Source organism: Cinclus cinclus, chromosome 13 (assembly GCF_963662255.1).
Source record: "Cinclus cinclus chromosome 13, bCinCin1.1, whole genome shotgun sequence".
NCBI classification, from domain to species: domain Eukaryota; kingdom Metazoa; phylum Chordata; class Aves; order Passeriformes; family Cinclidae; genus Cinclus; species Cinclus cinclus.
In genome coordinates, this window is record NC_085058.1 from 8,541,339 (window position 1) to 8,553,500 (window position 12,162).

The following is a 12,162-nucleotide window of genomic DNA, read 5'->3' on the forward strand; positions in this document are numbered from 1 at the left end:
GCTGCTGGGCAGGAGGAAATGCCAGCGTAAGAGATGGATGCAGGCAGCAGAATGACTTTCACCTTGCTCTCAGCCCTTTCTGGGACTGATGTTTGTTTTCTGTTACTGCCCTTCAGTTGCCCTTTCTGTTGGTTGGCTTGAGGTTATGGCTGCAGATTAATTTGTTTAATACTCTGTTGTTGGCAAATGACATCTTTTTTCTTAGAATTCTGCTCTTTGCTAAGCTCCCCTTTGGAGCTCCTCAGCTTTTTAATTATTTACAAAAGCTGAACTGAACTCTCTGGAATTAATTGTGTTTGGTGCATGTAGGTTGCAGGAATGAAGGGGGTTCTGCTTTCTTCTAAGTACATTTCTTGGTGCTTTCAAGTCTGCACTCAAGTTAGAACTCATGCCAACACCTGGACTTGGTGCTTCCCAGGAGTGGGTAGTCCCCAGGAAGCATAGGCCATCTCACCCTTTTGCTTGGTGTATGCTTTTTTTATGGGTGCTGCTATGGGAAGAGTAGTAAAGCTTAGTACTTGGTAGCTGATTTCTCAATATGTCATTCAGCCTTGGAAATTATAAATCTTCCTTCCAGAGGTGTATGTTCTGATAGCATTGCTTACAAAATACTGAAAAGGAAACGATGTTCAGTGCTTAATGACAGCCAAAATCAGCTGGGGGGATGGTCACTGGGTCGAGGCCATGACTGGTTTTAGTTTTCACTCTGTCTGTTCAGCTGGGCATTTTGGCAGCTGAACCTGCTTCCAAGTTACTCAAATGCTTCCTCTATGCCCCTCACAGAAAAGACAAGGATAGCCTAGAATAGGAAAGGAAAAGAAAAAAAAAAACCCAAAACTTCCAAACTGAAAGCTACAAATGAAGCTTGTTATCTTGAAGGGCACTTTTTGACAAATACTTGTATCAGAGGTCCCATGTCAAAATCTCAGTAAACAGATATTAAAAAAAAATATTTTACAAACAGCACTTTCATAGTCATAAACCTTTAGATTCTCTACTAAAAAATAATTTCCATTCATTTTCCTAAGTAAGGACTCAGTTCTTTTGTTTATATTCTCTGTTCTCTTTCATTAGTTATGATAGGTAAGTGGATAAAGGTCTTGCTGCAAAAAAACAGAAGTGTCATTATAGCAGTGTTTTACAACATTTTGCAAAAGAAAAACTGTATTTGCTGTTCCTGGACCAGATATTTTTTAAAAAAACATCTTAGAGATGAAGAAGAAAACCTGGTATTCTCAGCAGAAAGCACTTGTGTGCTCCCCTTAGAAAACTGAGTCCTACAACTAAATGCTTATTAAACCCACATTTGTCTCATCAGGAACAGATGTATTTTTACTGAACACATTTGAAGCACTGAGTATTTTTGTTCCTTGTAATATTTTAGTCTAGAGTCCATAATGTCAGGAGTAAAAGATTGCTTCTCCCTACCGCTGCTATGGGACACGTTTTCCCTACTACTGCAGGATAACTAAAAAAAAAAAAAAAAATAGTGCTAAGACTTTATTGACAGTGATAGCCCCTTAGCTGCTAAATCTGCTATCCCATCCATCACTAATCTCGAGCAATGCAAGCACTAGTTTCTCTGTGTCTTATCTAGGTTCTTAGTAGATCAATAGCACAGCTCAGATGTTTCAGTCTCTTCCCTGTTAATTCACATTTATCTTTTCATCCAAAGAAGGTAAATTACCTCACAGAGAAGCTGTGTTATCCCCAGTAGTGGTTTATAATGTTGCAAAGTCAGCATGACCCACATATCTTATCTCAGCTGGAATGCATTTGTCACTGTCTCATGTTATGATCATCTGGTAAAATTCCCTAGAAAAGAGGTAAACCTGCAAAATGTCTTCACCATTTTCATTTAATGACCTTTTCTGCTACGTGTTCCTGTATCACCTTCAACTGAAACTGCTAAATAAAGGGAACTTACTTTTTCCCTTGAATGCTCCATTTCATCATTTTTACCTCAGCAGTCTTCTGCTGTCAGGAGTTCATCAATGGGTGCTGATACTGAGTTTAAGAACTGACTCATTTATTAAGGTGCTGTGTTAACCCTGAGAAAGGACTGCTGAGTTGAACTCTACCTTTGTACAGTTGGCTGCTGATTACCTAAAGCTTTTCAGGCTCCAGGAGGGTTTAATGCTCTTAGGAAAAAGAAATGAGAATCAGGTCACTGACCTATAGCTGTAACCAGGCTGCTGCAATAAGAATGCTGTATGGAACAAGAGTTTGACAGCAGCTGTGCAGCTGAGACTTATTCCTTTCCATACTACAGGAAGGTAGATATTTCATTATCTGTTATTCTAAAAGCTTCATAAACTATGTAATGGAAAGAAAACTTAAATATAAACACTAGCTGGTTGCTAAAATAGTGCATTTTTTTTTCTCCTCCTTTAGGAGAGCAGAGCAACTCTTCCTGGACTGAACTGTGCTCTGCACAAGTGAAATTCTTAGGTCTGTAACTGAGAAATTAATCAGTGGCATCACGGAGCTGTGCTTTTTGACACGAGGACGAGGTAAGTCTGTTTTCAGCATAGTGCTTTGTTTCTTCCCAAATAAGAAGGTACAGGGGAGGCCCCTCCAGGGAGCAGTGACTTGCTGTGACAGCACTGCTGGAGGAGGAGCAGCAAAAACAGGTGCTGCCCTCTCGGGTGGAGGAGCAGCACCCGACTGAGATGACCTTGATGAGGAGGAGAACGGGATGTGCTAAGAGGGCCTGGCACAGAAAAGCTTTGCCAGGTGCAGGTGGGCAGAGAGGTGCAGTCAGTGCCCGGGGCTGGAGAGCAGCAGTGTTTACAAACCGAACAAGGGAAACTTCTGGCTGGATGTAAAGGGAGGGAACAAAAAAAATTAAGATACCCAAGCTTTAGGACAGCAGCCTGTAGTTCCTGGCAGTGCTCTTAAGAAGAGATGAAACCAGCAGCTGTGTCTAAGTTGAGGGAAATAATTGTTTTCCATCTCCTATGCATTCCATTTGATGGAAGAACAAGGGCATATTGGGTGTTTCTGGTGGGGTTTCTGGGTTAGCTTCCCTTGCTCGTTCTCTATGTGGAGTGACAATGTGCTGGAAAGTTACTTACCTTCCTTTGGAAATCTGCAGGTACAGTTTACTGAGCTGTCCCTGTGGTTTAATTAATGTTGGGGAAAACAAATCAGGACATTAAAGGTAAGAGCTTCTGAGCACAAACTGCCATAAGGTATTGAGGACAAAAGAATACTCGGGTTGCATTTTTTCTTTATATTTTAAGCACACTTCAGCAAACGTGAAATGTATAGGAAATACAAGAACAGTAAGGCTCCAAGGACTGGAAGCCTCAAAATATTTTTCCATTGGGAATCTTTCATGGTATTAGTCCTGTGTTCTGTCTCTTCTGTGAAAGATACACTGCTAAAAATAGCTTACATGAAAATACAAGCTACCTCCTAATTTTGTAAAAAACTTTGTGAACTGACCCATTGGTCTCTGGTTTATATTTTGTTCAAGCATTTTTACTCCCACTTTTCTGTCTGAGTGTCTTGTTGTCTTGGAGACCAACTCAAGGCGTGTTTGTGCTCTCCTTTTAGAGGGTTGCTGTTCCAAAAGGAGTATGTCATGTGAGCAGAGATGACATTTTGCATCTCAAGGTTATTTGTTCTTATTTCCTGAAGTGAATGGCAGGGATTTTATTTTGTTCTTTTGATTGGTAAGAAAGAAAATTCCATTTATTTCCAGTGAGGCACATATCTGTTTACTGAGGAGAAAGGACAGCAACAATCCTACGCATCTTTATCCCTCCAGTCGTGCCACCTCCAGACCTTGAGCACTCCAAGTGACTGCGGTGCCAGAGTAGTTAAAAGATTCCTTCTTTCTAAGTCAATGCCTTGTAATCATTGGGGGATGGGGGAGTGTGGTTTGACATTTACTTGTTTCCTTGCCTAATGTTGGAAAGAGAAGTATAGTGGAATCACTGCTTGAAAAGAAGAGTTAGGGAACATTTATGATCTTCTTCTGTCTCATCTCTCTCTGCTTGTATCGTTTTAAAGACATTGTCTCCTGTAGTTCATTCCTCCCTTCCCCAAGCGTTGCAGGAAAACGCTTTTCTCATTAAAAGGACAGCTTCAGAAAGAATTCTACCAATTTGGGAAAATTTGTAAAAGATTTAAAATAATAAATGTTCTCATCCCTAAAACATATAGACACATCTAGCACTGCATCAGCAGAAAGAATCAGACTTCTTAGCTAATTCTCAGAGGTGTTCTTTCTTAAGCTTTATTAATTTTAATAATTTTATTAAGTAGGTGACCTTCATGAATTTGAAATACTGCTTTAAATAAGCTTAAATGTCTTTAGTTTTACTTAACTACGTGGAAGGGAATGCTAAGGTGAGGAAAGTGGGTGGGCAGAGTTTGGGGAACTGGATGCCACAATGTTCATTTTGTTCCTGGAGCAAAGGCAATCTGGAAGAAAGTGTAGGGAGCAGTTGTGCTCTGTGTAAGGTCTCTGTGGAATATTGACGGCTGGGTTTTCTTGAATAAAGCATACCCTGTACCAAGTATCCTTACCAGAATCATCTGTTTTGGTGATGGTTCATGTTCTGGCTGTTGTGTTCTGCCCTGTGCCTGTATCTCTCATAACCTACTGGAGATTCATCGTTATAGCTGTGAAGGAGAGAATTTTTTTATTAAACGCTGCCACCCGGGGTTTGTGTTTATTGGTGCGTCAAGCGCATTAATTTAAAGTCACGATTCAAGAAATGCTTTTAAAGATCATCTTCCCTACGCCCCCTCGTGGTGACGTCACGCGCTCATCGCCCCCGCCCACTCCTAGGTCACGTGTCAGGGTCTGCTCGCCATCTTGGCCAATCAGCGGTGGCGATTCCCCGGAAGTGAAACCGCGCCCTGGAGCCCGGCGGCGCCGCGCGTTGCCACGGCAACGGCCGGCAGGATGGTGAGGGGGAGCGGGATGGGGGGGTAGGACCGTGAGGGGAGCGGGAGCGGGATGGGGGACAGGACCGCGAGGGGAGCGGGAGCGGGATGGGGGGCAGGACCGCGAGGGGAGCGGGATGGGGGGCAGGACCGCGAGGGGAGCGGGAGCGGGATGGGGGGGTAGGACCGCGAGGGGAGCGGGAACGGGATGGGGGACAGGACCGCGAGGGGAGCGGGATGGGGGGCAGGACCGCGAGGGGAGCGGGAGCGGGATGGGGGCAGGACCGCGAGGGGAGCGGGATGGGGGGCAGGAGCAGGATGGGGGGCAGGACCGCGAGGGGAGCGGGAGCGGGATGGGGACGGCATGGGGAGTGGGGAGGGAGCGAGACTGGGGCAGCTTGGGGAGCGGGTCCCCGCGGCTGTCCTGCGCCACCGCCTCTCCCTTTTGTCGCCCGCAGGAGTCCGAGGAGCGGGAGTGGGGCAGACGGGCGGCCCGGCTGCGGGCCGAGCTGGAGCGGGAGCGGCGGCTGGATGAGGCGCTGCGGGCGGTGAGAGCCGGGGGGCGGCCGCGCTCGGGGAGGGGGAGGCTGACGAGAAGTGTTCGTCTGACTTTACCTCTGCCTGTCCAAAGCTTTCCCCATTAACAGTCATTTACTGGCTTGTACAGTCTTGCTTATCTGCACAGTCTCCTTGCCTTCTCCCAAATGTGTGTGTGCGAAAGTTGGTGCTGAAATTGTTCTGATCAGGAAGAAGAGAACAGAAAGCAGAGAGTGCTGCAGCTGGAGCGAGAGCAAAAGCTGGCGGCTGAGCTGGCGAGGCGGGACCTCGAGAAAATGAAAGATGAGAAGATCAGACAACAAGTCAGAGCTAACAGGTAATTCAGAAGTTTTCCAGCTGTATCAAATTGGCTGCTTCTGTTATCAGAATTTGAGAAAGCTGTAGCAGGAGTGGAGATGTCTCAGACCTGGAGGGAAAAGTTACTTTGAGATCAAAGTATAGTAACAGGTTAATTGTAAGTGAATGTTGCTAATAAGAAACGTTGATCCACAAAATTTTCATTTTAAATATATGTGCACTTGGGCATACCTGTGAACATATATATGCATGTATGTGTACCTGTGCTTATATAGTTAGAAGTGAAGTATGCAGAACTGTTGATAGCACTTGTAGATATATACATAACTCTTGTTTTTAAATGATTTTTTTTCTTTTCCTTCCCTTTAATTAGAACAATATTTTTCATCAGGGTTGACCCGATGAAAAATACTGTGTTTAAATAGTGATGGAAACTTAATTTTTTCCCCTACATACCTGCCTCCTTGTAATAGGATAATTTGTTTTTCCCCCTCCAGTCTTGAACTTCGAGAGTTAGAAAGAAAGCTGAGATCTGCTTATATGAATAAAGAACGAGCTGCACAGATTGCTGAAAAAAAAGCTATATACGATGAGAAAATGGTAATTACTGTATCCCAGCATGAGTCCCATAACTCTTTGTATGGATTGTGCAGAAAATTTTCCTTTGACGTTTTTTATCTAAAATATTGTTAAAACATTGAGTGTTATTGAAAATATATTTTATGTTATGAAGGATTAATTAACCAGTAATAACTAGCTATAAGAAACAAATTTACTTTGCTATTGCAATTGAAGGAGTAGTGATTGAATTAGCTGTACGATTGGTTATATTTGTTATTTTACTGGTTTTGTAATATTTTTCCAAGTCAAAACAATGATACTCTTTGTACAGTAAGTGTTTACAGTGGTGAATCCTTACCTCAGAATCTGTTTGTTGAAAACAGTGTTACTGTTGTTAAACAGTGATCTGGGTAACTTCAGAAAGACTTGCAAATTTGTATTTGCATATAGAAAGATATTGATGATCAGGCAGATGATTCTGATGATGTTAATGCTTTGTACAGGGTTCAGTGCAGGCAGTTGCTGTACAGCAGTGTGCTCATTGAGGGTGTTCTCTGTACCCCTGCCTCATTCCAGTCATTGTGAGTCCCACCTGTGCTCAAGTGCCCAATACTTGGTTGAGTATTTTTGGTGCTCCTCGAGTTGGTCAGATCTTGAGGGTGCCCTTCAAAGGGTTCTACTGACAGGATTAAGCTATTAGGCATGTTAAGGCTCTATATTTATAGATTGAGATAGATGATGTTAATTTCTCGTAATGCTGAATAATTCCTTTCCCTACTGTGTATTTTTTCATTACAAGTTGTAGTAGTGGGAGCGAAAAGGAATCTTGCATTGCCTTTTTCCCCCCTAGAAATGGGAGGATGAAGTAGCCCAAGAGATGAAGCAAGAGTATGACAGGTATCTGAAGGAAGAAGTGTCTGCAGAACTGAGGCGACACCAGGAGAAGAAAATGTACCATCAGGAGCTGGACAAGCAGGTTGAGGAACAGGAGAAGAAGAAACAAGAGGCTTATGAAGAGTTTCTAAGAGAGAAACTCATGATTGATGAAATTGTAAAAAAGATCTATGAAGAAGACCAAATGTTAGTTATTCTGAGTTTTTATTATTTGTTGATTTGGAACAAAGCAACTCAAATAATCCTGCACAGAAAGCTAATTTGTATGCACCTAATGCCATATGGATTAAGGCCCATTTTAGTTTTCCTTGGTGATGTTTTACTAACAAGAGGCTGACGTGCATGAATTTTCCTGTTGAAACTTCAGACTGTCCCATTCATGGGACAGTTTTGTTCCCCAAATATGAAATCCAGCTTATTTGCAGGAGGGCTTCCATTGGACACATCACGCTGGACACAACAGCATATTACACATTTCTGCCTCACCTTGTGTCCTTGCCTTGCCACCAGATGATTTGTTTGCATGTCTTAGGAACAGGGAAGGAGGGTCCTAAGAGCAGGGTACTGTGTGTGGGAGAATTTAGTGTAAATAAGAAGTTTAGGGGTTGTGGTGGGCTTTCTTCTTTCTCTTTAATGAGGTGTGTATAAAATGTAGCAACAGTGAGTACTTTTGTGTATAGTTGTATTTCAGAAAGGCGTTAGACATGAGATTCTATTCTTGGGGCAGTTTATTACTAAGTATTTTCAATTTAGCTATCTAGTTTCTAGTTTAATGGTTAAGGAGAGTCATTTAAATCTTAGTCTCTGGAATATGTTACTAATGGTGAGCATCTGGTTGATTCAATGTTATTCTGCAGTATGTTACATAATTATTTGAACATTTTTTTCCATTTTCTACAGGGAAAAACAACGGAAGTTAGACAAAATAAGAGAAACTCAGACATATATTGAAGAGTTTATAAAAGAACAAGCTGTCTGGAGGAAAAGGAAACAGGAAGAGATGGAAGAAGAAAATAGGAAAATTATGGAGTTTGCCAACATGCAACGACAAAGAGAAGATGATTGGATGGCTAAAGTTCGAGACACTGAGGAGAATAAACAGAAAGTTCAAAACATGGTATCAGAAATAGAAATTGCAGAAAAAGATTGCTGTACGTTTTTGTCTTTCATTTAGAAACCTTTCCTTCTTGTAATAGGTTGCCAAGACCATGGAAAGAGAAGAACAGAGGCGTAAAGAGCAGGAACAAATCCGCCACGATCTGTATCTGGAAGAACAGGAAGCGATGGAAAGGAAAAAGGAGATGGTAAGTGCTGGCAAGTACACAAAGGGGTTTCTTCCCACACTTTGGATTTCTGAGTCTGCAGTGTTGTTTGTGACTTTGGGGTTTACAGTTATGTTCTAAGAGCACAAAGTATTTATTTTCAACTCTATTTCCTAAATGTTTTCGGTCAGATAGGCAGTTTGTACATTAGTTTAGGTTTTGGAGGGAAAACTTTGTTCTTTGGGTTTCCTTTTCTGTTCCTAATGTATTGAAGTTTTAATTTCAACCAGAAAGACAAGTGAAGGTTTTGAATACCCTTATGGCCCCAGTTGTACATTTATTTATCTTGTGAAGGAGAATCTCAGTAACTTTCAAGTTTAGATTTAAACTAAACAATGTAATTAACTGCCTTTTTCTATTTTCTGCATGTCTATTTCCTGTGGGCCTGGCCACACTCTGTCTTACCTTGCTGTGGGTGATGAACAAAATCTAACATAGATTGAGATACCAAACACTGCTATTTGTATAGTGTTGTTCAGGATGACTGTCTTGTTGATTCTCTTCATCATAGAGGGAAAAAAATCCCCTTTGGTTTTGGATTTAGTTTTGAGAATCTTGTGACATTTGCCAATCTGATTAGTACCAGAGAGCACTGTCAGATTTGGAATTGATGCCTAGAGAGGCTGTTCTGGAACAGAGACTAGACAGAGCAAAAAGAATAAAATAGGTATTTATTGAAAAGCTTTAAAAGAATACACTTTGGGCAGCATAAGAGTTTGGCGAGGGCTACACCTAGGATGGGTCTAAGATGGATCCCAGTCAGGATTCTTCACACTTCTATAATTCTGGTCCATCTATACACTGGGGCTAACTGTCCAATTACAGCTCCAGGTCATGAAGTCTCAACCTCCTGGCTTGCCCTCTTCTCTTTGCCATTGTTTATGCTTTTTATGTAATGGTTGTCCTTGATTCTCCAGCTGGGAAAGGACTTCCTTGCCCAAGCACCCTGAAAGAGAATCTATCAACACTCAACATGAAGTTTCACAATCACATATCAGGCAGCAGAGAATCTGAAAAATACAAAACCTCAAACTTAAGGTGTCAGAGTGTTTGCTCCAGTTAGTTACGCTAGAAGTTAAGAGCTACAGTAAATTTATTCCAAGATAAATACAGTAGACTGGCTGCTGCTGCTGAGAATTTTTCAGAGCATGTTCACTAATACTGCATTTAACTAAATTTCCTTCATAGGCAGAAATTGAGAAGAGATTAAGGCAGCGCCTTGACTTAAGGCAAGCCTATGAAGAGCACTTTGCTCTAAAGGCAGCAGCACAACAGGCTATGAGAGAAGAGGAGGAAGCTCTCCGGCAGCGCGTTCTGGCCAAGCTGGCTGAGGACGATCGCGTCGAGCAGCTGAACGCGCAGAAACGGAGAATGAAACAGCTCGAACACAAAATGGCCGTGGAGAAAATCCTCGAGGACCGTCGCAAACAGTTTATTGCAGAAAAAGTGAGTGTCACGTGCACCTTTGCTTTGAGCACAGTGTTTAATATAGGAATACTTGTGCTATCCTAAGGAGCAATGCTGGTGTTGCTAGGGAAAGGTGATGGGGGGAACCAGGAGAGCTAACACTTTTGTAGCTCAAGAGGTTGTACATCCCTGCTCCCTGGTGTAACTGTGTACTGCAAATACCTCTTCAGGAGCCATGAGATCAGCAACACAAATGCTGTGCAGTTCCATGAGCCTGGACAGCTGCACTGATAATGATGTGTGAGGAGGGGAAGGCCTAGCCTTGCTTTGAGGTTAAGTCTCTTTAATTAAGATCTGAGGAAGAAAAGGTGTAAGCTGAAAGCAAGACATGGAATCCCATACTGCTGTTTTCTGACCTGTTTATAGGGTATAAATTACCTGTGTAATGTGAATTGAAATTTCCAGTCATCAGTGTGAGAATTCATACCTATTGCTCCTTTTACTGGACTAGAGCAGTAGGTCTGGAACAGATTTACTCACCTGAGAGCCAAAAAAGCCACCAGAACTGAACATTGCCTGCCTTCAAAAGGGCTTCTGACACCAAGCACTTGGATAGCAGACTCACCCCATCACTTGCCATTCAGTTTTCTCTTTTGTCTGAGATTGTTTTCCAGTTGCCAGACAGGTACTGTTTAAATAAAGCTTTGTGTGGTTTTAGATACACTTTTCCATCCTTTTCAAGATAATTTCTTGTGACCAGGAATTACTAAGTGGAAGTTCAAAATTTACTCCACTAAGATTTTTTCTCTTTGTTCTGTTGTGGAGAGTGGTGGAAACAAATGTTCACAGAGCTGAACTAGAACTTAGGAAAAATTGTTTATTGTAGGAGCGTGAACTTGAAGAAAGAGAGTTAGAGAAGAGAAGACAAGAAAGTATCCGTGCAATTATTGAGGAAGAGAGACAGAAACTCTTGAAAGAACATGCATGGAAATTGCTGGGTTATCTTCCTCGAGTAAGTGAATTGTATTTTAAATACTTCTGGTGTCTCTCCTGTAAATTGGTTTTCTCCTGGATAGTTCAAGGTGAAGTTGCAGAACTGTGAGAGTTCCTGGAGTCCTTAGTGCATCAGCTCACCTTAGCTCACTTCTTCCTTATGCTTTTGAGTTGGGACCCATTTACAGCACTGCTCTTTCTGCTGAGGGGCTTTGGGCTCTCTGGCACTATTGATGCTTGTACAGAACTCACTGAAAGCTTCCACAGCACTTTGCACGTCCAGTGTTTGAAATATGGAACATGAGTTCTACAGCAGGGCTTCTCTAGCTAGAAAGGGATCCACCACATCTTGAAATCTCTTTCTACCAAATTTCTCAGTTGGGGTTTTGGCAGCAATTTCTTGCAGCTCTAACTTGTCTGCCAAGTATTCCATAACTATGGACTCTGCAGCAGTGCAATGATCTGCAGCATTTACAGAAGCATTACAGAGCTTGCTCTGTTCAGCCCCGTGTTTCTAAACGTTAAAAAGATGGAAGCAATTATTGCAATAGGAGTAAACTACTCTTTATTTTGTATTGTGTTTCATAATTGGAAAGATCTCCTAATGGTACACAAATGAACAGAGAGCTGCCTTAGGGATGTAAAAATGTATTTACAGTAGGGAGGGAACTATCTAGCTGGTTAAAGAAATTCTGCAATACTGGAAAATATTAAGTAGATCAGAGTTTAATTTTTATTCAAGTATTAATATGATAATGAGAATGCAGCTAAATGTTGTCTTTTGGCAGAACAAAAGGGAGGCTCTGGGTTAGCACTGATTTGTAACTCACATGTTCAGGTTTTATGACAGTTTTCAGGCTTAAAAGGTTAAAACCTTAAAAGGTTTCAGGTTTAAAAGGTAGCAAAACAGTATTATGGATATCATTATGGATACCATATTTTCTTCCATAGGAAATTTCAGAGATCCATAATAATCTCTCTACTTTGTTTTACTTTCTGATGTTTCTTTTCCATTAATGCAGGGAATACTGAAAGATGAAAACGACATTAACATGCTTGGAGAAGATTTCAGGTTGGCTTACCAGCAGAGAAGAGGTAATGAACTTTCAGAAGAGAGCTAGAGCTGAGCCTTCCCCCAGCTCAGCTCGTGCTTTGCCACTAGGTGTCAGCTGATTCCCAGTGAAAACTTCCATTTGCTTTTAACAGTGAGGAATTCCTTTTTTATAGC

General features: G+C 41.9%; 1 protein-coding gene across 1 annotated transcript; it reads left to right on the top strand.

The window, feature by feature from the left end:
• Positions 1-4,730: 4,730 nt before the first annotated feature.
• MNS1 (meiosis specific nuclear structural 1) lies at positions 4,731-12,055 on the top strand. The gene is given in 11 exon segments (XM_062501553.1): positions 4,731-4,799; positions 4,802-4,924; positions 5,361-5,450; positions 5,649-5,776; positions 6,255-6,357; positions 7,169-7,398; positions 8,113-8,329; positions 8,409-8,516; positions 9,723-9,980; positions 10,828-10,953; positions 11,957-12,055. Coding segments are annotated over 11 exon segments (1,551 nt in total).
• Positions 12,056-12,162: the final 107 nt, after the last annotated feature.